Below are 26,483 nucleotides of genomic sequence, written 5' to 3'. Positions count from 1 at the left end.
CTTTTTTCTGATTAGAAAAATAATGCTTATGGTACAAAATGAAGTAAGTGCAAGAAATCTAAAGTCTGTTTCCTTCTCATTGATGTGCTTTTTATTAACCAAAGTGAGGATTACTGTCACTTAGCAATATACTGTGGATATCGTAGCATTTTGACAAATGTAGATCTGTGTGATTTTTAATGACTGTTCAGCCTACCGTATTTTATTTATTCCACTATCACACATTTAATATTGGCAGAATCTTAGGAGCCATTCTTGCACATACATTTGCATAATTGTTGTATTAGTTTGGAGTTGTGTGTGTAATTTATAAGGATGTGAAATGAGACTGTAGTAAAGAAATCTGAAGTAAGGCCATTAAAGAACTGATGGGAAGGCGCACAGTCCCTGCCACTGCTTAGTTGTTCTTCCTGAGTGGCTTCTGTTCCTCACCTTTCAAAAAGGTTGCTGTAGCTCTAGGCATCATGTCATATTCCATGCTGGAGGAAAGAGAAAGGAAAAGTCTGTGTTTACTTTCATTTGAAGAACTTCCGTAGGTTGCTGTGCAGTTGTAACAGCACTCAGGAGGCTGAGGCAGGAGCATCGTTAGTTGGTCCAGCCTGGGGAAGCCAACCTGAACTACATGGCTAGACCTGTCTGTGTGTGTGTGTGTGTGTGTGTGTGTGTGTGTGTGTGAGAGAGAGAGAGAGAGAGAGAGAGAGAGAGAGCACTTCCCTAAAGTGCCATATGCATTTGTGTGTGTCATCTAGAACTAGACCTGACCCAGCACCTAGAGTGGGGAGCAGATATTCCCAAGCAACCAGTTCTCCTCCACCCTTTTTGTTTCCTCAGTGTAGTTTTCTTGGAAGTGGGATTGCTGGGTCCCACTATTTCAAAGCTTTTATAACTGATAAACTGTCCTCCAGAAAGCTTACTGACATGTGAGTGGCTGTAGGGAGTTCGCAGGGTCTTTTGTGAGAATTTGATGGGCATTTTTGAAGCTATTTTTCAGACCAAGTATGTTTTTCTTTCATCTGAATTATACGTTCTGCAGAGGTCAGGATGGAAGTTGATGCTGTGTCGCATTTTTTTTCCTCAAATGTTATGCCTGTAGCAGCAGCTCCTTCATTCTGAGAGTGGGAGAGCATCTACCTGAGCATTCCAGTGTTACATTTGTATTCTGCTGCTTCTAAGAAAACCTATTTGGAGGTTGTCAACTGATTAATTAAACGATGGAGGTGGCTCTTATGTTGGAAATTCTCTGTCTATGAAACAGAAGGCTCAGTGGAAAAGCTGCTTCTCCCGACTCAGTGTTTGGATTACTGCATACTCCGTGGGCCTGCAGCAGCTCCACAGATGAAGGCCTCACCTGCCTGGGCCTCTCTCTTGGGTGGAAGCATTCTCCTGTTTTCTCCCTCATTTTCTTGGGTGCTTTATACCTGAGAATGTTTGCAGGGTTTTTTTGCATTCAAATTACTCAGATTTCTTTCAGTAGTTTGGATAGTGTTTCATGAGAGAAAGGAAGAGAAACCATATTTATAGTCTCATATATATCAGATACAGTGCTGAGCCCTTTACTTCTTTTTTATTTTATTATTGTTTTAAACTTTTGTTATTAGATGAAATATGTCTTTTGGAAGAATCAAAGATTGGAGGTGTTAAGTTATAGTAGGTGCTGTGTATAGTAGGTGCTTTTGGTTTTGTTTTGATTTTGGTGGTCCTGGGGACTGAATTTAGGGCATTTTCCCTAAGGTACATCCCTGGTGTTTTTTTAGTTTTTGGGACTGTAAGTGGCAAAAGTTGAGTTCCTCCTGCCTCAGCCTCCCAGAGTGTGCTGGGATTACACTGATCTATTAAATATTAAATGACAAATTCACTGAGCCATTTGACATTTGGGTGATTCTTTTTGATCAAAGATGCCAAGAAATACATGTAAAGAAATGTTACAGACTGGGTTTAAGACGTGGAGCATCAGTGGCGCCTGAAGGTTATTTTCAAGGAAGGTCCCCAGTGGCCTCAAAAGCCTCGTGGTTCCTTTTGAAACCTCAGTTTTTGTTTCCTGTTCTTCTAATTATTTCTTGGAAAATGGGATCCTGACCCTGAAAAGTGCCTCTTGTCTCTCTTCAGACTCTAGGGTTCATGCCAACCTTATTGTTTGGTTTTTTAAGTTCATGTCGTGTCATGCCTTTCCGTGCACAGAGAGAAAGTGTCTTCAACAGCCAGAGCCTGGGGCTCATCTTCTTCCAAAAACTGAAAAAACAAAATCAACAGAAAGGAATTGAATCTCTTCACACGAACAGAGGGGAACACAGACTGACCCAAAAGAATTTTTGGTTTTAAAGAGGCTTTGCACTCTCTTTTTTGGTCAAGTGACATTTAATTCACTTGGCCCCATAAGAAAGAAGAGAAAAGAGGGTAGCCGCAGTCTCAAAGTATTTTATGCTTGGAGTGGCTTGGGAGAAGCCAAGAGGTGCGTCAATGCCCTGTTTAAGAACAACTGGAAAAACAACATGTTTAAAACATGTGCCAGACACAGACAGCCTGAAAAAACAATTTTCAAAGTATTTTAGCAAGTCGTCTAGCAGCTTAAAAATAAACTACCTCTAAAAAATTGATTGTGAGATTAAAGCTGCTTCCCAGATGGCAGAAGCAGCTGATACGTGTGGTCGGTGTATCTAGCATGCAGCAACTGCAACAGAACGTTGCGCCCTAGATCATTTCCGGTTACAAAACCGACTAGATTCAGTGCCCTCACTACCCTGCCACTCGTTACTTTATGTCTTGGTGGCTGTCAGCTCCTTGAGGGCCTGGACATTGTAGGCACTCGGCATCACGAGGTGGCCTGCGTTCAATACCGCGTGTTTGCTGGTTCCCCCAAACATGTTGGGGGATAGCATTGCTTTTCAGGAGCTCAGCTGTAGGCACAGCATCATCTGCTAATGCTGGCAGGCACTGACTGCACTGAACTCAAAGAGGATAATACAGTCTGCACAGTGCCTAGTCCGTGGTGCATTTAAGAATTTTCTGTTACTTTTCACCACACTCCTCATTTGCAAAAGCTCATTTTCATTATAGTGGTGGTAGTGATACCAGGAATCAAACCAAAGAACTCATGCCTGGTAGGTAAGTACTCTACCACTGAGGCACATTCTAAGCCTAAAAGGTATTTTGGAACCTGAATCCCTGTGGGAGATGTAACAAATTTCATCTCTTATAAAGATAGTGACCATCATCTTCTCTCTGCTTTTCTTCATTCTGAATTGATGTTTTTGTTTGTGAGAAAAGTGAAATGTAGGATAAAGACTCTCCCAAGAACATGTGGTCACTGTTATCAGGAAGTATGAAAATCAGGTGAAATAAACATACATTATTCAGTTCCGACAGAACAATCTTACGGTATTTTACAACTCTTTTAGTAGCATTATCAATCCTGGTACAAGCTGAGGAAACAAAATGCTGAGTGTCGATAATAAGGTTGTGAAACAGTAGAAGTTCTTCCATGGGGTTCTTGGCCTAAGTCAAACAAGCAAACAAAAACTTCTAGTCCTTTTCTTTTTCTTGTTTTTTCAGGGATTAGGAAAAAATGAGGTTAAGCAAGAATTTGGCTCTGATTGCAGAGGCAGAATCAGATTTGCCAGTGCTGGGTGATGCGGGGAAGCTGGAGAGGATGACGGGTTTCTCACACAATGGCCGAGCTGCTCACCCTCTGCAGTGATTCACCCTGTGAGGCGGGGTGGATGAGTCACGTTTTCCCCACAATGGTTTTCTCCGAGAAATGGCACATTCATAGTGTCCTTTTCTTTCTCACCCCGCACACAAAATGCTGGTAAATAAACTGCTGCAGGAACCATGGATATTAAGATCTTACATCTCTAGGCAGCTCTCACTGCTTTTTCGGGACTGGCCCACAGCCACTGTTCCAGTCGTCTCTCTGACTAAGGAGACTCAGGCCGAATGAGTCTGCAGAAAAGCCAGTGGTGCTCAGTGGAGAGGATTAGGGGTAGACAGACCAACACAGCTGGCCACGCCGGAAGTCCTCTTTACACCGCTGCTGCTACTACTGCTGCTAATTTAAACAAGCGGAGGCTTCTTGGCAAGGCTGTGATGGAAGTGAGGGATTAGAGCCTAGTGGTTAAAAATACAATCCCTGCCATTCATTCGGAATTCCAGAGAACTCTGAAGTTTTTTGAATTGGCAAGTGAGTGGTGGAGACCGGAAGCATGAACCAAAAATCACGCCGCTGGTCTTGTATCATCTTTTATTAGAAAATCCTAAAACCCCCTCTATTTATACGTGAGTTATTATTCTTGTGTCATAGCCTGCAGCTATGTTTGATGAACTGGCTAAGTGAAAGTCTAACCGGAACCTTTTAACCATAAATTCTTTGTGGTTTTCAAGAAGGATGAACTTTCTTATCACATTTCTGTCATGTGAATAATCACCTTTTATTGTATGGCGCAACAGCCAGCTTTATTCCTTTGGGATTTACACTGAATGTTTTGCTAATGGATGTGTCAGCTGTGTGCATGTGCAGCGTTGACTTTTACCTGTTTCCCTGCCTTAGAATAATGGGGTTTTGCGAAGATTCAGGCTGATGGGGAGAATTGTAATCAGTTATAAAAGCTGTTTTGGGAGAAAGACTCATCAGCTGGGATGACAGCAGAAAGAATAACAGTTTGAGGGAGATTGATCTCTTTAGAAATACAGTACAATTGGGGTTAGGGATTTAGCTCAGTGGCATAAGCACCTGCCTTGCAAGCAGGCGGTTGTGAGTTCAATCCCCAATACCGATAAAAAGGAAAAAAGACCAAAAAAAAAAAAAGAAATACAGTACAATAAAAGTCAGTGTATCTGTTTAGCCATGTAAAGTGGTAGTACTTTATTTTTGATTCTCAGTGTACTGAAATTCAAAAGCAAACTCTTCATTATCCAAATGGACTGGTAGGCTTAAGCAAAGGGGAGGAATTTGCTGGCAGGCTACTAACAGGATCAAGTCAGGTTGTCAGTGAGACTCAGACTGTGAGCCGAGAATCCACAGCCGTGTTGATGCCCACTGCTATGGGATCCCACAGTGGTGGCCTCCCACTCCGCTCCACTCCTGTGGCCTTCCGGTTGTAGGTGGCAGCTGTACTCAAGAAAGTGTGCATCTGAGGCTGGGACAATTAAGCATACGCACCAGTTGATTTTGTTCTTGTAGTTAAAACTCATCTCTGGCATTAGTTGGAAGAGCTTGACGCCTATGGCAAAAGAGCAAAACAAAACAAAAGTACTACAAGAAATACAAGCATAAGATACGCCATTTTCTAGGTTGTGAGATTTAAACAAGAACACATTGCTAGAGTGTGTAATTAGACTGAAATACATGTAGTATCTTTCCCTGAAATACAACAGAAAAGTAAGCCAGCTTGATATTTACATTTTAATTCTAATTGGAAAAAATTACAGAACATTAATATAAGTCTTGGGCAAGTCTTCTTGCCATCTGGGATGGGATTAAAAGTTGGCAGAGCATTTGTTGTCTGCTGAGAATGTGTCAGGTTTACTTGGCAAACTCTCGAAGAGTTTATCAGCCTTATCCAAACCTGTTCTTATTTCTATTTTTAACACGAGTAGGTCTTATTAGACCAACTCAGTTGACCAAATAAGTTGGAAAGCTATTTCATTTAGCTATTTTTGAGCAAGTTTTCTTTGGTACATACATTTGGTGTAACATTAACAGAGTAGTCAACTAACCTAAGCAAATTAAAAATGTATTTAAAATTTGATGTTCTGTTTGAAAATTTACCTGGATGCAGTGGTGCACACTGAAAGAGTTTTCAGTGCAATGAAAGAGAGAATATAAAATAAAAATAGCCTTTATTCCAAGGAACGTGAAGAGAAGTCCATGAGTTCCGGCGGCCTGGCTTTCTCTACCAGAATGTGGGATATGGGATATACATACAACCTCTGACTGGGGGTGGTTCTTAGGGTGGGCATTGATGACGCTCGAGCAGCAAATTGGGATCCTTTTTGTGCCACTGCTCTCTGGCGGCTGTAATTTATTTTAAGGCAAAATCCTTCCAAATACCTTGTCATCTCAGTCACTTGGGAGGCCTGAAGCTGAAGCCCAGCCTGGGCAACCTAGTGAGAGCCTATCTCAAAATAAAAATTAAGAAGGCTGGGGATGTAGCTCATTGGTAGAATTCAATCCTTAATGCCACCACCAGAATAAAAAAAGAAGTAAAATACGGAAATTTATCTATACCCTAAAGTAGGCTTGTAAATATCATAGGAGTTGGAGTAGTTTATTTTCAGCTACTTATTATGTACAGAACACTTTGCTATGCTTCAGGGGCACCAGAAGAACTTTTATTCCACAGCAAGAGAAATGATTCCTGTAATAATGAGGGAGTCAAGCACAAGTTAAAGGGAAATTTCAACCAGAAGACCATGAAGACAAGCAGCAGTGGGCCTGGGACATAGCTCAGCGGGAGTGCCTGCCTGGTAGCAAACAAACAAACAGCACCGAGAGGGACTCAGTCCTGAGCTACTTGCCTGGTCTTAGTTTTATGACCCCAGGCTGCCTTTAAATTGCCATCTCCTTGGTGCAGTTCTCTCTCACTGCCCTGCTAGCTAGATTGTGGCTGGGAGGAAGAGGCAGGTTGGAGGTTGCCCAGAAGTCCCTTCCCGATAGCTCTGTTGATATGGGAGCATGATGTCTAACACCAATGGGAAGCCGAAAGCCCACACACCCTAATTTATTAAAGCAGTGGGGGTGGAGGGGAAAGACAATTAAAAAAAGACAAAACACATTTTAAAGACAGTCTTTGCTTAGCAGAGTAAGCAACATGGTAACAATTCTAGTTTCTTTCAAAAAGAAGTGCTTGTGTCATTCCTATTTTTATATCTTTGCATGCTTCCAGCAATAGAAAATGGATCACATAGGCCTTCTCTATTTCAGAAACTCTTTGTTGTGTGGCTTCCTTCCATAAAGTTAGTGTAATAGGTCAAGAACTGGAGGGTAAATTCATCCAGAAACACCCAGCCATCTCCTGGGTGATGTGAAGCTGTTGGATTCTGTTTTTACAGATAAGATTTTTATCTTTGCCTTTAATGGTTTTGCTCCTGGTCAGGTTTATATTTACAAAATGCTTTTCATTGTTATGCCTATCCAGGTGCACTGTGCGCAGTAGGTGTACAGCCCATGATGGTTGCTGAATGAAACTGACCCAGATATTGCCAGTCTTGGATTTGAAGTGGGGGTCTCTCGCTCCCAAGCTTGTGATCTTTGAGAACCTTGATCTTGGGATCATGAAACCTGCAAGTGACTTTGTTGGTCATAAGACTCCCAGAACAGATCTGTTTCACTCTGCAGAGAGACTCTGGCATACTTGTGAGACATGTTTCTTTTTTGTAGTTTATCTCACGGGTATGGGTGCTGAGCCTAGGATGGGTTAAGTAACTTGTTCGACTTGTTCTGAGCAGAATAAGAACTGGTATTAAAGCCCAAGTTCCCACAAGTGACTCCCCAGAGCCAGGGTTTTGCAGGGCCACTCCGCAGTGACTGTGGGACACACTCTGTGAGTAGGACTTTTATTTCACAGGCAGTGGAGACATAGTATGGTCCAGAGGTGACCTGGATCTTAGATATTCTTGTGATATGAGGCTGGAGAATGGGAGAAGGAAGAGAAGGAGGAAAGGGGAGGGGAAACCCGCAGGCCATTGCCTCAACTAGGGGAAAAGTCAGGAGGGGGAGGTGGCAGTGGCTGGAGTGGGAGAAACCAGCAAAAGTGACAAACCCTCTGTGCCCCAGGCAGGGGCCAGTCCCAGAAGGGTGAGAGGCAGAGTGCTGCTGCTCACCCCATTTTCTTTTTCTTTTCTTTTTTTTTGTCTTTTTCCTTTTTGTCGGTACCGGGGATCGAACTCACGACTACCTGTTTGCAAGTCAGGTGCTTATGCCACTGAGATAAACCTCCAGCCCCTTGCCCCATTTTCAATGATATTTTAAACTCTAAACACTAAATTAACCTAATACAGCTTTCTAAACTTGTCTTTATTAAAGACAGTATTAATCCACAGGGAAAATTTGTCTCACACACATTTTTTCATAAGCCAGATATTTTCTCAAAGAAGCACTGGCCTTTCTTGTCCCTTGGCAAATCTCAGGGACTGACGTTCCTTTCTTCTTTTTTTCTTCCCCCTTCTGATGGGTCTCCTTGTGCAATCTAGGCTGGTCTTGAACTCACTATGTATCCCTGGCTTGCACAAACTCATAGCAATCCTCCTGTCTCAGCCTCTGAGTAGTGGGATTACAGGCATGCACCACCATGCTTTACTGAAGCTCTTTTCTGATCTGGGCAGTGTGGGACAAAGAACCTCACTGTGTTGGGAGCCAGAAGCTGAGCTATGAAAGGAGGAAGCCATGCAGAAATAGGAGGTAGTGATCAAGGGGTCTTCAGAGGAAGGGGTGTCTGCTCCCTGTTAGACTTGTCATGGGCAGTGCTGGCAATCTTGTGGGACACATATACCACAGCAGGCTCTTTGTATCACTGTAAGCTATAAAAGATTCACCATCACTGGTCGCAGGTACCTTTTTGTACCATGTGATACCCAAGGCTGTCACATTGGAATTTTCTTTTAAGTCTAGGAAAAAATTATTTTCTGTTGTGAAGAGAAGTTTTCCCTTCTCTTAGGATCTTGTACTCTTTTTTTTTTTTTTAAACAAATGACATTGGGCCAATTAATTGGTTCCACTTCTCTTCTTACTTGGCCATGCAGAATGAAGATAATGGGTTGAACTTGCACTTTTATCTTTAGTAACTTTTTTTGTGTGTGGAAGGGATTTCTTGGGCATTAACCCAGGGCTACATCCCCAGCCTGTGTTGGTTTTGAGACACTGTCTCCCTAGGCTGGCTCAGGCTGGGCTTGCACTCACTGTGAATCCCAGACTGGCCTCGAATTTGCTTTCCATATTCTTCTTGCCTTAGCATCCCAAGGGCTGAGATGATAGGCGTACGCCACTACACCTCGATTCTTTCTTATTTTGAGGCAAGGTCTGTTTCACGGCTGAGTTACCAGGCTGTGTTCCCATTTGTGATCTCCCCATTGCAACCTCCAGAGCGCTCTAATTTTTATAGGTGTTCTCTATTGCAGTGACCTTTCAGCCTTCTGTGGCCTGCACATTCATACACCAAGTTTCCTTTTCTCTTTTTGTACTTGCATGAATATTTTTGGTTTTTATTGGTTACAAAAACAATCCAGAGACCCTGATAAAAAACAAGAAAATGTGAAGTTTAGGGAAGCAAAAACAAAAAACTAATGGTTTGGTATCTTTGTTCCACTTTTAAAAACTATAAATCGCACATGTTTATGGAATCACATAGAACAGGTAGATTAAATATGTATTTGTGTGTGCATATATGTTAATTCCCAAAGGGTGTTGCACTTTTAAAACAGCAGGCTCTTTTTTCTTAAATTAGACCCAAGAGGAGAGTGCAGACAGGAAAGAGGTGGAAGGAGCAGGGAAGGAGGGATTAATGGATCTAAGCGGTGGCTCCTGGCAAACACCAGGTTGCACCAGGAAACAGGAGAGAGGAAGTGAGTCAAGAAGGCTGAGCGGGATGAGTTGCGGAGTGAAAGTGTGAGTGGCATTTTGAGGTTGGGGAGGGAGAGGAGAGCTGGAGCCCCGAGGCTCAAAATGACTTGAACAATATTTTCAAATCAAATCATCAGTGGCACGTTAGGGGCCTCCTGTGGGCGATGTGGCGTCCCTTGCTTTCTGCATGCAGCCTGGAGCCACTTTGGGTGGCACAGAAGCCAGTCCTTGGCAGCTCCAGTGCTCTGCAGAGACTGGGGATTTCAGTGGCTTTCTTTTGTGAGGTCTTGCCGAGCACTGAGAAGCACTGAGAACTGTTCACTTAAGAAAGGCTCCTCTCACACTTGAGTCTTTGAGGAATACAGTGAGTGACACTTTAATTAACAAACCTGCTGGGAACAAAACCCCGTTAACAGGGCTGGCTGCAGAGGCTCCCACGGCACAGTGGGAGTTCTGGGACCTCGAGCTGTGGGGTGAATTTTTCCATCTTTGGGGTCAGACTTAGAGGATGAGGGCAGGAGTGCCCTCTTAGAAGGAAGACTGAGGGCTGTCAGGGAACGGAGACTGGCAGGCTGCAGTGGTGCTGTTTAGGCAGGCTTCGCTCATCCACCACCTCTGGCGTGGGCTCTTTGGATTTGCTGTTCCAGCCGTGTTCAGGAGCCACTGTCTGCTTTTTCCTGACAAGAGAACAGAATGGAGCCAGCATTAGGGAATGCAGCATTCTAGCTCCTGCATGATTCCTCCCTCTAGTAGCTGAATTTCTCTCTCTTCCTTCCCTTTCTTTTCCTCCCTCCCTCCCTCCCTTCCTTCCTTCTTTCTTTCTTTGCAGTACTAGAGATCGAACCCAGGGGATGACTTACATCCCCGGCCCTTTTCTTTGTATTTTTTTGTTTTTAGACAGGATCCTGCTAGGTTATCTGGGCTAGGCTTGCAGTCTGCCTGCTTCTGCCTCCCAGAGTGCTGGAATTACAGTGTGTCACCCCACTGAGTGAGCTTGGTAGCTGAATTTCTGATGACAGTGGACTCCTTATGTATCTTTTGACAAATGATATATATTGCTGCATCTCACTATGGGAAGTATATTTGGGCCTTGATGCTGGTTCTAGCACAGCTTCAATATCCCCGATGTCACAGAGTCTGAGAAGGTTCAGGAAATGGAGGGGGACATCCCCATTACGGTACCAGAGTGGAAAGTGATCATGTAGGATTTGCTTGCCATGAAAACCATTATTTGTTAGCATGGATGTTGGAGGAATAATCAGTATTTTAGTTGTAAATACTTTGCTGAAGGAAGTTTACTCAACTCTGACATCCTCATCCATTAGTTTCTTTCTCAGGAAGCCCATGACAAGTGCCCTCAGGCGGAGTTTACTGAGCCCAAAAGTAGACTGGGGAACTTAGGAAAATTTTCAGCAGTTACTGTGGCAGAACTGAAGACAGCTGAGACCTGGTCATTTTCATTTTTGTAATGGTTAGGGAAATGGTTCTCTAATTCAGTCCCTTTCTGTATTCTTTGTGTGTTTTTGTTTATGTTTTGGGAGACAGGGTCTCACTATGCAGTTCAGGCTGCTCTTGAATTCACTTTATAGTCTCAGCTGGCCTTGAACCCACAGCAATCCTCTTGCCTCAGCCTCCTGAGTGCTGGGAGTACAGACAAGCACCACTATAGCTGGCATCATGTCCCTTTTCTTATGTGTCCAAGGAAGCATCAACAGTGTGTGAGATTTAACAGGGAAACCTAGTCATAAGGCCAGAACAAAGGGCTGGCATTCAGTTTCTTCTATAAATCTTTGACTTTGATGGATATAAAATAGTCTGTGTCCCAGCTGGGGAAAACTTAGTGATAGTCTGTCTCAGAGAAATGAGTGAATGAATGAAAAACAAGACTGAGGATGTAGCTCACTGTGAAGACCCTGAGTCCAATCTCCAGTGTGTCAAAAGGAAAAGAAAGTTTCTGAAGCAAAATAGGGTTGCTGGAATCCGTTTGAAAAACGGAGCTGGGACAGTGTGTTGCTCAATGGTACATCACTTTTCTAGCATGTTCAAGGCCTACGTTATCTATATATCCATATCTTCATATCTCTATATCTCCATCTCATCTAGTGTGATCTGGGAGGCAGTAGTCTGTACTGAAAACCTTGGCCGCAGCTCATGCTGGGCTCGTTTCTCTGACATGAAGTCATGATATCACATGTTGGAAGTTGTATCTGATCAAGAATTGAATCGTGCCTTCTCATCCAGACCTTCAGGCCTCAGTGCAGTATCTGTTTTTCCACCATTGTTCTGCACTTGGTTACCCCACTAGCTCATTTCCTGCACCCCTGCCCTCTCCTGTGGACTCCCTAGCTATCTTTGGCAGATCGTAGCTATTGGAGGGCTTGGGCCGTGGTCTCCGTGGGCCTCCCAGTGTGAGCTGTGTGCTGTTGTATTAGGAGGGAGAGAGTGGGGTCGTGTCAGTTTCCCCATGGAGGACCAAGGGGGCTGATGGGGAAGGATGGCAGGGGCTCTGCTTTGGTGAGGAGCCTGCCCCATGGCTTTTGTGAGTGGGTGTGGGCAGGCACCTGAGGAGCTAGTGAGCTCAGGCTGCTTGGGCTGAGTCATGGGCTTGTGCTCAGAGTGCTCTGCAAAATCCCCACCGGGACCCAACTGGGTCAGAGGGCTCCCTCAGCCAGTGTTCTCAGGTGAAACCAAACACCGTTTTCCAGCCACGTGTAAGCAGAGCCAAAGGGAAGAAAAAGGGTCACCTGGGGGCTGCTTTGATTAGTGATGAGGAGGGTCGTGCTGACAATTAAAAAAGTAATGAATTGTTTTCCTTCTTTTAGTCACATAGAAAAAATCACCACATGGCAAGACCCTAGGAAGGCGATGAATCAGCCCCTGAATCATCTGAGCCTCCACCCTGCCGTCACTTCCACACCAGTGCCTCAGCGGGCCATGGCCGTGTCCCAGCCAAATCTGGGTAAGCCCCAAGCTTCAGCGCCTGGCTGAAGGGACCAGAGTCCGGTGAGAGGTTGTGGGGCTCAAGAGCAACTCTGGCGTCTCCCCCGCTCCCTGTGGGCCCACTGGTATCTTCACTCCATTACCCTCCCACCATGCTTCCCTCTGGCCCCGGCTCCCGGTTCATGACATGATACCTTAGGTTCACTCTGCAATTCTGGTACCTTCTCCAGTGACCTTAATCAAGTGTTTTGAAAATCACCCCGGCTTCCTGTCTTCATTTACACCAATGCACATAGGGTGTGTGCCCCTCTCTGAGTCTGGTTGTAGAACATGGTTTGTGTCTAGCAGCAGGCAAGGCGCTTTGGTCCTTTCCCTCCTTGAATCCTCATCACCATTGCTGGGCAGTAACAAAATCCCCATTGTGTGGACAAGGAGACTTTCCCAAAGCTCTCCAGCTTGTGGATAGCAGAGCTGAAGTCTGGACCCTGGTTTCTTTGATTTTTGAGTGTGGTTCAAACGGACATGGTGGAACATGTTTGTAATCCCAGCACTCTGGGAAGCCGAGGCAGGAGGATGCAAGCTTGAGCTCAGTCTGGGTGATTTAGCAACCCTGTTACAAAATACGAATCGAACCTAGAAGGGTTGCTTGATCCAGTCTCATGGAGAAATAGTAATGGATTATAACTGAGGTTTATAATGAATGGTAAAGTGAAAGTGAAAAATTGTGTTAAAGTTATTTTACTTACTGAGCAATCACTCCCTGGGGTAATATGGCTCACTTTTCATTCAATTCTAGTGTTCACCTGTGATTTTTACACTGAGAAGAGAATATTTTCTGGTTATTAGTTTTACTTCAAAAGCACTAAGATTGTGTCTGTTGGAGATAAGCACAAGCCAAGGAACTCTGCAGTTTTTAGTCATTTTCTCACTACCCCCTGAGGGATAAAAATAAAAGAGGGCCAGTGTTTGCTACTGGTTGCAGGCCAGGCCTGGAGGCACATGCCTGCAATCCCAGCACTCAGGAGGATGAGGCAGGAGAATCGCTGGGCGCTGGAGGTCAGCCTAGGCTACATAGTGAGTTCAAGGCCACCATGGACTAGTGAGACCCCATCTCAAAAAACTGGAGGATAAAGGGGGTGTTACTGTTTTCAGATAACTTTCCATTTAAGATTAGATACCCAGAGATGGCTTGAGTCACAGAACAGTTAATTTTAGGGAGTGGAAAGAATCTCCTGCCGGATTTTAAGGAATGAACAGGGTCAAAAGGAGCTGTTATTCCTGACCACCCTGGCCTTTTACAGTGCTTCAGCAGAATGAATCTGACTCAAGTAGACTCGAGCTCCTCCAGGGTGTCTGCACCTCCTGCTCAAGGCTGGCAGGTGCGCATTCTACCCAGAGACAGGTGGCATGGGCCAGGCTTGGCTGTGTTCCTTCCCTGAAGGGCCAATCAAGAAACTTGGCACAGGCCTTCTCCCACCAGGGAGAAGCCAAAGGTCCCCATGCATCCTTTGTCCCAGACATAGGAAGCAGGCATTTATAGGCGAGCACTCACACAGGAAGCAGGCACCGCTGCAGTGGAGAAGCCTCAGATTAGGCAAGCAGTAGGCTACGTTAGTCCATGATGGCTTTTGCTCTTTAATTTTCATTAAAAATTCTAAAAGCTCATTATAACACTTTTGACCTTAAACATTTTTTGGATGCTGGAGATGGAACTCAGGGCCTCACATAGCTGTGATACACAACTGCACTAGTGCATCCCTGGACCTTTAGAATCAATTGAGTTGCAAAGAAATCTTTCTCAGGCATGATTAAAAAAACAAACAAACAAAAAAAAAAACAAAAAAAAAAAAAAACCAAAAAACCAGCATCTGCCTCTTGTAGAAAGTGGTTAGTGTTTCCAGGTCTACGGCATGGGTTCCCACACAGATGCTGGTGTGTGATGGCCCCGTTTTGCACCTTGCTTTTCTCACTTTTATTACCTTTAGCCATGGAGCTGCCCCGTTCTTTTGTGAAAATGCCTGATAGTCCAATATACTAATACACTATAATTAGCTGCCTGATGGATACTTATGTTCCCACTGTGTTGCTAGTATACAAAATGCAGACTCACTATGCTTAGTCATGCTTTTTTTTTTTTTTTTGAATGTGTGGTTTTTATTTTTTTTAAAAAAAATATTGTGCATGTGAGCCAGATTAATCTCAGCACTTGGGAGGCTGAGGCAGAAGGATTGCAATAATTTTAAGGCCAGTCTGTGCTACACACAGTTCAAGACCACCTGTTCCCCCAGGTGTTATACAAGTAAGAAGTAGACTCTAATTAAGGCTGTTGAATGCTTAAATGTATATCAGAGGCAGGTGCAGACCAAAAGTCCAATTGTAGTAGTAAAGTATTTCCAGCAAAGCGGTAATGTAAACGTTCTGTAATATAAATGTGTGGCTAAGTAAAATACCATACTTTTCAACATTTTAATACATCAAAGCGATGCGTTTATTAGTTTTTATTTTATTGGTACATTTTAGATATCTAATGATGACATTGTTCATATAGAATTTGTACCTGTACATAGTTTATCTTGATTCTCTCCCCCACCCCGCATTCCTCTCTCCTCCCTTCAAACCCTCTTCCCTTCTTATTTACAAGTTTTGTTTCCATTTTTTTTTCTATTTTTTTCCTTGTTCTACTTTTTGTTTTGTTTTTTCTTGCTCCGCTTTCTTTTCCTTGCTCTCATCCCTTGCTCCCCTTCTCATCTGAGCATTTTCTTTCCTTTTTCCAATACCTAGTATACATTTTGGACCTTATTCACACTTTCAGTTTCTCACACCAGAGATACAGTGTGATATTTGAACGTGTGTGTCCCATTTATTTCACTTAAGGTATGGTCTCAAGGTGCATGAATTTACCTAAAGGTGTCTCAAGCTTACCCTTTATGGCAGCGTAGTACTCCATTGTATAAAACAAGCCACATCTTTTGTATCCATTCATTAGTTGATAGGCATTTGGGCTGTTTCCAAGATTCAGCTATTACAAACTGTGGTGCTATAAACATGGGTGTGCATATATCACTGTGATATGATGCTTTTTAATTCTTCCAGGAAGATACTAGGATGGGGAATAACTGAGAGTCAAATGGAGCCTCTAGTCCTAGTTGTTTGAGGCGTCTCCACACTGATTTCCACAGTGGTTGCACCAGTCTACACTCCACCAATAGTGCAAAAGGGTTCCTTTTCCCCACCGCCCCTTTAGCATTTGTTATTGGTTGATTTCTTGATGATAGCCATTCTTCCTGGGTTGAAATGGAATCTCAGTGTTTAAATTTGCATCTCGCAATGGCCAGTGATGTTGAACATTTTTTCATATATTTGTTTGCTGTTTATATTTCTTCATGAGAATCGTGTATTCATCTCAGATGCCCATTTTTGGACTGGGCCTTTAAATTGAGGGTGGGGTCAGATTTTTTTTTTTTTTTTAGTTCTTTTTTTTTTTTGTCTTTTTCTTTTTTATCGGTACCGGGGATCGAACTCACGACTACCTGCTTGCAAGGCAGGCGCTTATGCCGCTGAGCTAAATCCCCAGCCCCTTTTTTTGAGTTCTTATAAATTCTAGATATTAGTCCTTTTTCTGAGAAACAGTTGGTAAAATTTTTTCCCACACTGGTTTCTCTTGCTGTGCAAAAGCTTTTTAATAAGATGAGAGCCTAGTTGTTGATTCTTTGTGATATTTTCTGTGTGATTGGCATTTTGTTCATAAAGTCTTTGCCTATACTGATGTCTTTAAGAGGTCTACCTATTTTCTCTTTCAGCAGATTTAGAATTTCTGTTTTAATATTTAGATTTTTGATCCATTTTGATTTTAGTTTAGTGCATGGTGAAAGATACGGATCTACTTTTAATCTACTTTTAATCATGAGGAAGGCCAGTTTTTTCAGCACCATTTATTAAAGAGGTTATCTTTCTTCCAGTGAATGTTCTTGACTCCTTTGTCAAAGATAAGGTGGCTGAGTGTGTTTGGAGTTATTTCCGCATCTTCTAATCTTTTCTGTGGATCCTTAGGATTTTTTGTTTTGTTTTGTTTTGTTTTGTTTTGTTTTGTTTTGTTTGCCAGTCCCATGCTGTTTTTAATCACAGTAGCTTTGTAGTATAATTTCAAGTCAGGATTGTGATGCCCCCTACCTTGTCTTTGTTGACCAGACTTGCTTTTAGCTATTCTGGGTCTCTTTTGAGTGTCTTCCCTATCTCTGTGATATATGTTATTGGTATTTTGATCAGGGTTATATTAAAGCTGTGTAACAATTTTGAAAGCATGGGCCTTTCACTGTGTTGGTTCTTCCTACCCAATAACAATGGGTATCTTTCCATTTCCTGGTGCACTCTGATGTCTTTTACAGAGTACTATGATTTTCAGTGTAGAGGTCTTTTTTCGTCATTAAATTGATTCTTAGGTATTTCATTTCTTTTGGATGCTATTGTGAAAGGTGGTGTTTCACTAATTTATCTCTCAGTGAGTTTATTATGCATGTTCAGGAATGCTGTTGATTTTTTTTTTTTCTTTTTGAGACAGGGTTTCACTATACAGCTCAAACTGACCTTAAACTCAAAGTTCCTCCTCCCTCAACCTCCCAAGTGCTGGGATTATAGGCCTGCATCCTTGTGCCCAGCCTGTCATTGATTGTTGAGTGTTGACTTTGTATGCAGCTACAGCACTGAGTTTGATTATTAAATCTAGTCGACGTTTGGTGGAGTGTTTGAGGTCTTCTATAGCAGAGTATTGTGTCATCTGCAAATAATGATAATTTAACTTCTTTATTCCATCCTTATTCCTTGTATTTCTTTCTCTTGTCTAATGGCTCTGGCTAATGTTTCCAGAACCATATTGAATAGGAATGGTTGATAGTAGACCTCCTTGTTTTGTTCCTGGTTTTAGAGTGAAAGCTTTCAGTTTTTGTCCATTCAGTGTGATACTGGCTTTTGGTCTGTCATAGATGGCTTTTATCAAGTTGAGATAAAGACCTTTTCTAATTCTCTGTAGGATTTTTATCATGAATGGGTGTTAGTTTTTGTCAGTGTTTTTTCTGTATCTATTGAAATTATCCTATGAATTTTTTTTCTTTGGCTCTGTTGGTATGATGTATTACATTTATTGATTTGCATATGTTGAACCACCCCCGCATCCCTGGAATGAATCCTATGTAGTCATAGTGTGTAATCTTCTTAATTTGCTGCATTGTTTGTCAGTATTGCATCTGTGTTCATTAGACAGATTGGCCTGTAGATGTCTTTTCTGGTTGGATCCTTCTCTGATTTTGGTATCAGAGTAATGTTTAAAGCAGTGAATTTCTTAAGATACATATTCTAGGCTTTTTCCAACCATGTTTGAGTACTTGTGTAGAGTACCTTGTCTATAGAAAATCACAGACCTGTCCCAGGATGCCACGTAAGTTCCAAAGATCAGAAGAAAATTTAGAGTCACAATGTGGGCCTTAATATTTAAATGATTTACTCAAAATATTTCATTTTAAAGTACAGTTCTACCTGTGGGTCATACTCCTTATCATTAAATCCTGAAGATAAAAAGAGTAGATTCTCTTCCTCTTCCTTGTTGCTTTTCAGTCTCATTCCTTAGTCTTAAAATTAGAACTTTCAAATTTTGCAATGGAATGTAACTGACGAAAACCAAACTAAATGTTCCAGTTAATGAGGGAAATCTATATGAATCTATATGAAGATGATGTCAGAATACAGTTAATGACATTAGTCCCTAGTGATAGAGTTACACCTTTTTAAAGCTGATTTGATGTATTTCTGTTGTGTAATGTAATTGGAGTCATAGTTAAAAATGCGTGACAACGGAATCTCCTTTTTATTGAGGCCCTTTATTTTCTGTAGGTTAAGTAGTTGGACCTACTAGAATCTGTGTCTTGGTTCTGTCGATTGTCAGCTTGTGAGCTTGTTAAATTACATAACTGTACCTCAGTTTCTCCACATGCAACTTGGAGAATATTGATAGCAGGAGGAAAATGCAATGAGTTTATGTGTGCAAAATGGTCAGAATGGTTTTATTTTATATTGTGTTATGTTTTAAGAGACAATTTCATTTTCTGTTGCAAAGGCTGTCAAGAAAATTCTTTTGGCCTGGTTGCAAAGTATTTTAAATTAGGAACACTGCATGCGTTTCTTTCAGTGAGGATAGCGCCCCCTAGTGGAAATGTGTAAGCTCCCCTTCCTCAAGAAACTTCTTACAGTAGGGATCATCTTAGTTTTAAGGCTTTAAGTGTATTCCTCAAGTGTGGCATGTAATCTCACCGTGTTTTAATTGTGAGGGGACAGACATGTCCCTTCAAGTCATCGCAGAGTTAATGTAGACTTTTTAAGAACACAAGACTGTTTCCAGGGTTGGCAGAGTTGCTGGGTGTAGAGACTCCCTGAATTTTCAAATGCCTAGGTGAAATGAAATAGGTTCTAAAGGGAAAAAAATCACAAAAAATTTTCCACTTTAATTCAAGTAAACATCTCCAGAATGCTGTAGTTTTTAAATGACATTTTAGTTTTTGTATTTGCCAAATTTGGTTGACTGTGAGGTTTTATCCAATTTAATTCTGTCTGGATAGATTGGTGGCCTTTAATCTGTATCCCCCGACATTCCTAGGGAAAGGAAGAAGAAATGAAGACCTGGGAGGATTAGATAGTAAAGAAGTGAGAGCACTTAGTGTATCATCATTTTTTACTAGCAAGTTTACAACCTATTTAGTCCTTTTTTATTTTTTGTTTTTTTTGGCAGGGTCTTGCTGTATAGTTCAGCCTAGCCTTGAACTTCATTATATAGACCAGCCTGGCCTCACACTCGCAGCAATCTTCCTGCCTCAGCCTCCCAAGTGCTAGGGTTACTGTCATGGACCACCACGCCTAGCTGGAATATTCACTCTTAAGTAACACAGTGAAGGGGGGAAATTATCATACATATGAAAGTTTCTTTTCCATAACACAGACCAGATAGAATTTCATATTTTAAGTAGGCTGTTGGCTTTAATCACTATTAATGCCCGTGAAAAAAATGCACATTTGTGGTACATAATGATTATATTCATCACAGGGGTTGGTACAAATACATAATGCATTTTCATTAGTTGTAGTTCCCTTCCCTCTCCCTTGTCTGAAAATTTTTTAAAAGAAGGGGTGAAAAAAAAAAGCAATGGAGGATGGAGACGAGGAAAGAAGCCTGTCTCCACAGGCCCAGGGAGCTGCTGTGAATTTTGTCCTTCCTCCAGGTGTGGTGGTAGCCAGTGACACGGTGGGGTGGGCAGGAACGGTTTTGTAGAGTTTTTCCTGGGAAGAATTCCAAGTCTAGCTGACTTTCTCTTGGAGTAGACATTTACTAGTTGGGTTAGTGATTTAACCAGTCCGGGTTTCATTTTCCTTGGCTGTAAAGTGATGATCCCTATAGCACCTACCTGATGGAACTCCTCAAGTTTAGGTGATCCAAGGCTTGGTACCTGGCCAGCACGCCCTGAGGTGCAGTGTTCTATTGGCTTAGATTCCCTCCCTTTCCCAGCCGCTGGCTACTCAGAGCAAGGGCAGTGCTCTCAGGAAAACCCCAGTGCTGTCAGGGCAGCTTTCATCATTTTGCCACATTTGCTTAAAAATCGTGACATGAGCTGGTGACATGGGGCTCAGCTAAGGAAGACAGAGCCCTGACGGGGTTTGGAGGAGGATGCTTCCTTCTGACACACAGATAGCGACATTGTGCCAGCTACATGACATAGTCTGTATTTTAAAGTGTTTTCACCAAGAGAATTGGACTTGAAGTTTTTTCTCTCTTGGTGATAATCCTAGCTATGAGAGGTAAATCTTGGTGTACTGAGCCCCAGTCACACATTAACGGAGCTCTTTGCTGGAATGAGGCACCAACCTGTGTGCCAGGATCCTCTTGAGACAGGACAGGAAACATAAAGACTGTAACAGCTTCCCAGACTGCCGGCCTTAACTGGTTCAGACGCTCAGGACAGTGCAGCCAATATTTTTAAGACTATAGGATTTTCTTCTAAAAAATAAAAGACGCACACTAACATTTCTTCTTTTGAAGATGTACTCGCCACCAACCCTGAGTCTGTGTCCTCCAGGTTTGTATTTGGGTCTGTACTCAAATTATAAACACATGTGTGGGACTTTTATTTTCAGAGCATGCTTTTCAAGACAAGATGGAAAATCTTGTCTGTGCTTAGTTTGCTAAGCCGGCCCATTCTTCCCTCTGGGAAGTGTGTAGAGGCACTTAAAAACATTTTATCAAAAGCAAATAAAATAGTTCAGGGATACCACAGCCTTGTGCTCCTTGAACTATGTAGAAAGGTATCCTGAAAGAAAGTTTACCAAAAGTCAGATTTAGACATAGGTGTCTTTCTTTTTCCATTTTCTTATTTTTTTTTTTTTTTTGTCTTTTTCATTTTTATCAGTACTGGGGATTGAACTCACGACCGCCTGTTGCAAGGCAGGTACTTATGCCACTGAGCTAAATCTCCAGCCCCTCTTTTTCCATTTTCAACCCTTGCTCTCCCCTAGCAAATCAGATTTGTGTGTTGAGTTTACAGCAGACATACTGGCTACCAGACTTTTCCTGCTCTGAGGGTCCTACTGCATCTTCAGCTGTGCAGTTTGTGCAGCATAAAGTGAGCTAATGAGAAAAACCCAGGCCCTGAGTGGAGGCGAAGGAGGTACCGCGGTGCTGGGAGAACCAAGTGTGCTTTTATGGATGGAAAGGAAGTCCCGTGGGCTCCGGAACTGTGAAATGATTCCAGCTAGAAATCCGTTTTTTTGCACACCTGTAATCCCAGCTCTCAGTAGCCCAAAGCAAGAGGGGCAGGGCGAGTTTGAGGCCAGCCTGGACTACAGAGTGAGTTCAAAATCAGCCTCGACCACATAGATGGTGAGACCTTGTCCCAAACAAACAAACAAACAAGCAAACAAACAATCCAGAACAACCGCCACCACAACTGAAAAACCCCAAACTAAAAAAGTAGAGGGTTTCTTGATTTAAAAGAAAAAGTTTTCTAAACACCAAAGAAAATCCATATTATTGTCTTAGATTTTTAAGGAAGCAGTATATTTTCAAAATTGAGTCCAATCAACATTATTTAAGACTGCTCTTTGGGGTTTTTTCCCAAGGGGATTCTTCATAATTTCTTTCTTTTCAGATGTTTAAAAATATATGAAATAGGAACTCAAAAAGATACTTTGTTAATTTTTTGTGTGAGATATAATACTAAAGAGATATTATCTTTATGGGTTTACTCCAATGTATCTTAATTTTTTTTTCTTCCTTCTTTTTTTCTTGTTTTTTTTGAGACAGGGTCTTGTTATGCGGTTCAGTCTGGCCTTGAACTCACTATGCAGCCCAGCCTGGCCTCCAACTCACAGTGACCCTCTTGCCTCAGCTTCCTGACTGCTGGGATTATAGGTGTGCACCACCATGCCTGGCCACAGTGATTATAATTTTGTTTTTCAGGTTGTTTGTTTGAGCCAGGGTCTTGCTCTGTAGTCCAGATGGTCTTTCCTCTGTATCCCAGGCTCACTTCAAACCGTGTCTCAGTCTCCTTCGTATTAGAATCACAGGTATGCACCATCGTATCCAACTCCATCTGCACATTTCTAACCCCTAGCCAAGTGCATTATGGGTCATAAGTGCAATATTTTGTTGAATAAATTTATACAGTAAATCAACTATATACCTTTAAATATCAACAGAAATTATATTTAGGACTTTGGATTATGAGTGATTCTCCCTATTTTTTCTGCATTGTGATTAGATTACTTCTGTATTAACCAGAAGCAAAAAAAGTACAAGAATGGCTTGGTACCTTGAACTTTGTGTGGTGGGAGAGGAGAATGTGTTGGGCTTTGGGCCTCGGGCTAAGAGACAGGTGAAGCTGGACCGAGTTGGTTTGCCCGGCCTGGGCCTGGGCCTGGCCTAGCAGTTGGAGCCCTTGGGGGCACATGGTAAACACATCCTCCGAGTCTGGCAACCTGGTCACTCCCAGAAACCCGTTCTGGGCTGCTGCTACTGTGGGCAGGAGTGTGTTGGGCCCCACCTCTGGAAATCTGTGTGCGAGATGGAGACAGGGTTGGGAAGAGGGTGCGGTTTCCAAGTGTGCTGGAGAAGTCTGAATGCCAGCCAGGTGTGGGAACCCCATCAGAACGGAATATTCTGTCACAGTGATTGGAGAACCCATTAAGATAAGAGCATAAAAAGCCACTCACACACCTAGTTTGCAACTTTCCTGAAAGGGACTGGGATGTACTTACCCATGTTTTGAATAGACTTTGTGTCTGAAATACACATTTTTGGTGGCACTGGCTTCTGTCATTTTGGCACTTGGAGCATTGGGCCACTGAGCGCTGAAGCCACGTTCCAGAGAGTGCTGACCCTGATCAGGCCAAGGAGAGCTCAGAAGCCAGGGGCGAATGTGTTGCTTGGGAACCAGATGACTGGATGGTATGGTGGAATTCACTGGCTTGGTGTGTTAACTTCCATTTCCACACTTCTGGGAAGGGGCTGTGAGCCAGGGAAGGAGGTAAAAATTAGGCCAAACTTGCTTAACCCCTTCTTTGTTTGGACTTCATTAATTCAATCTGTCACTCATTCATAATGGAGTCTAATCTCTTTGCCAAGCTAGGCATCTATAGGGGGAGTTTTAGAAATACTTTCGCAGTTTTAGTACTATCTTCTGGCTGGCTTCAGCAGCCCTTGAGAGCATCCCCACTGTGGCGGATTTCACCCTCTTCCAGTTGGAGGGGTCCTGTCCAGGCCATGAAATTGGGAGGGGGTGTCTTTCCGTCACTTGTTCCAAGCTGCTGAAGGCTGAGTGACACTTTGGTACTTCTTTGATTTCAACTCGGGGCCTTTGGTGATGCTGCCCCAGCCTGTGCGTGATTATCACCTCTTCACCCCGGTCTCCACTGATTGATTTCTTCTTCCTTTCTGGAAGTCTAAATTTATTCCCTGGGACTTCTGCAGTTGCTGGTGGTCAGGGACAGCTGTTCTCCCATGCTTTCCTTGAATAGTTCTCTGTGATAAAGTCAGCAAAATCATACCATCCAAGAGGTTAGGAAAACAAAAGTCCTCGTAGTTTTTTTCTCTGAAGTGCTGAAAAGAAAAGATCACCCCCTTGTTTCTTAGTCAAAGAAAAAATAAAAGCAGGAAAAAGTAAGATCTTAAACATACAGTATTTGAGGCAGCAAGATTCAGGAATGTTGTTACTTTGCCTCCAGTATTATGCAATTAGTATTCAATTATTTGGTCATCGTAAATAACACTATTCTGCAAAAAAAATAAAAAACAGGTGAGAAAGCCCCTACTAACATTCAAAATTGCACTTACAATTTCTCATGTATTCATCTTGTCTTTTTTCCGTATAACTAAGAAATGTTTGGAAAAATCCTTCGCCATTTTTGTGTCCAGATTTTTTTTGAGGGGGGGTGGTGCTGGAGATGACCTCGCACTTGCCAGGCAGGCACGTACGCCATTGAGCTAAACCCCCCGGCTTGTGGCCTGATTTTTTTTTAATTAACATACATTTATATTTATTCATTCATTTTTCTTGTATTGGTGATTGAACTTAAGCCTTTGCCCTGAACTGTATTCCCAGCCCGGATCTCACCAAACTTGGGACCCTCCTGTCTTAACCTCCCAGAGTCCTGGGATTACATGTGTGCACCCCATGCCCGGCTCTTTTTGATGAGGTTTTTCTTTTCTTTTTTTAAATTACAAAAGCAAAAGAAACATACAGCAAACATTCAAAGTTTCAAAGGGTGTTCAGGGATAAGAAGCTCCTTGCCACAGTGATCCTAACCCACATACACCACTGCTAACAGGCTTCTAAGTCTTCTGTTTCTTTTTTTTTTTTTTTTTTATCGGTACCTGGGATCGAACTCATGACCACCTGTTTGCAAGGCAGGTGCTTATGCCGCTGAGCTAAATCCTCAGCCCACTAAGTCTTCTGGAGGTATTCTACGTGTACATGCATGCTCGGCTATATTTACATCACCATATATATATATATATATATATATATATATATATATATATGTTTCCCCTTTGGAAACTTAACATATCTTAGAGGGTTTTCTAAATTAGCACTGATAGATTTATTCATTACTTGTTAACAATACCCAGTATTTTACTCTATTGATATATCACGTTTTATTTATCCTGTACTGAACATTTAGTTATGTTCCCTGACTGTTCACTATGATTAAACAGTGTTAGAGTGCTCATTTTTGCACATAAATCCTTGAGTCATGTGCTGTTTATGTATAGGACAGTTTTTCAAAGTAGAATTCTTAGGTTGGAGTATATACATTTCAAGTCTTGATAGAATGTTCTTTCCTGAAATGTCACACCAATTCGCAGCCCTTCCAATTCTTTTCCCATCTCTCAGCCTTTGTATCTATTATCGAGCTTCTTAGTCCTTACAATTCCTTCTGATAGGTACATATTAGATTCACTGTTTCATTTTTTAAAGTTATGAATGGAATTGAGCATATTCTTTTTTGTTTTATGAAGTATCACATTATAGGGCTGGGGATTTAGCTCAGCACACAAGTGCCTGCCTGACAAGTGTGAGGTCATGAGTTTGATCCCCAGTACAAAAAAAAAAAAAAGTATCACACCATATTAATGGTTTTCCAATTTTTTGCATTTACAATTGATTTAACCAGTGATGCCATCATTTATTTAGATATTTCCGCTGAGAAACATTGAGATCAATAGAAACGTTGAGATCGATTCTACATTCATATCATTATAATATTGCAGTACATATTCTTATACATTTTTGTGCCTATCTTTGATTTCTTCTTGTTTTCTTCTTCAAGTTTCTTTGGAGTATTTGTGAGTAAAGTAGAAAACTTCTTTAACCAAATACAATTTTGACAGAGTTTGGTTTTATCACACTAAACAAACGGTTCTCTAAAGAGCTGCTGGGGGTGTGCGGGAGGGATGTGTTTGGGGTGCTACTTTCTTTTTTAAAAGATGATTTAAGATTGCCACAAGTGTATTGTAAACCAGGCACCTGGCTTTCCTACTGGCTGTTCTCAGCTTGTCTATCCATATGTTTTTGACTAAGCCATAAATGGAAGTTTCACTGGGAGGTATTTTGCTTTCCAGTACATGTCATGCATTTCATTCCATATTATTTTTGTTCTTTTCCTTTTTAGTGTTCTGTTTTGCAGACACTAGTGAAGAGTGAATTGTGAGTTTTGAATTTTGCCAAGATTTAAATATTTGCAGAGTTGGAAAGAAATAAAGTAGGAAAAAGAAAAGTGAATGTGGCTGATTTAGTCCTGGCTCCCAAGGCTTTTCTTTAGCTGCTTCAAAGCTTTCACTTCAGATATCAACAAAAATACTCTTCTGTTTCCACTGCTGTCCTGTGCGGTAGTGCCTGACTGAGAGAACCACAACTTCTGGCCAAATCATTCCATCTGAACAGAGAAACGCCCCGGACAGCTCCATGCCGGATCTTTCTGGACGCCTTCGTTCTGTCGCCTGTGTTGTTTTTCTGCTGCTATTGCCTGTGGTACCTTAGACCACGCCTGCTCCTCCAGAGAGCCATCTTTGCAGACCCCCAGCACGTCTGGTTTGCTTGTGCTTCCTCTCTTTGCATCTGGTCCCTTTCAAGTGCACAATGATCTGAGTGAACCTTGGTGTCCATAGTACATTAAAATAGGATGGCTTTGGCCGTCCTCATCCTGTATGTTCACATATGCTGGGCCTTCTTCTGTCCTCCACTCGGCCCTTCTTGGTTTCTTTTTCCTTCTGTTCAGAAGGCCCAAGAGGATCAGTGTCCTCAAACCTTGGCTCTGCAAAGTCAGGGCCTTTCACTCCACATCTTGAACCTCACAACACTCCCTGTGGTGGCCCACGTTCCTCCCCAGACAAGCTGTGATTTCCTGCCCTGGTGGGGCAGCTGTCCACTTGTGAAAGACCTTGCCAACTAGTGCTATA

At 42.3% G+C, this 26,483-nt stretch overlaps 1 protein-coding gene across 1 annotated transcript in view; it reads left to right on the top strand.

Moving 5' to 3' along the window:
- Wwtr1 (WW domain containing transcription regulator 1) overlaps positions 1 to 26,483 on the top strand; it is a 123,219-nt gene that overhangs the window by 60,403 nt on the left and 36,333 nt on the right. Inside the window, exon 3 of the mRNA XM_003476548.5 lies at positions 12,376 to 12,512. Within this exon, the coding sequence (XP_003476596.2) occupies positions 12,376 to 12,512 (137 nt within the window). The remainder of the gene's footprint in view (positions 1 to 12,375; positions 12,513 to 26,483) is intronic.

Source organism: Cavia porcellus, unplaced genomic scaffold (assembly GCF_034190915.1).
Source record: "Cavia porcellus strain 051 isolate PalLab524CR breed Dunkin Hartley unplaced genomic scaffold, mCavPor4.1 scaffold_5, whole genome shotgun sequence".
In the NCBI taxonomy this organism is placed as follows: domain Eukaryota; kingdom Metazoa; phylum Chordata; class Mammalia; order Rodentia; family Caviidae; genus Cavia; species Cavia porcellus.
This window is presented reverse-complemented; position numbering and strand designations above follow the sequence as displayed.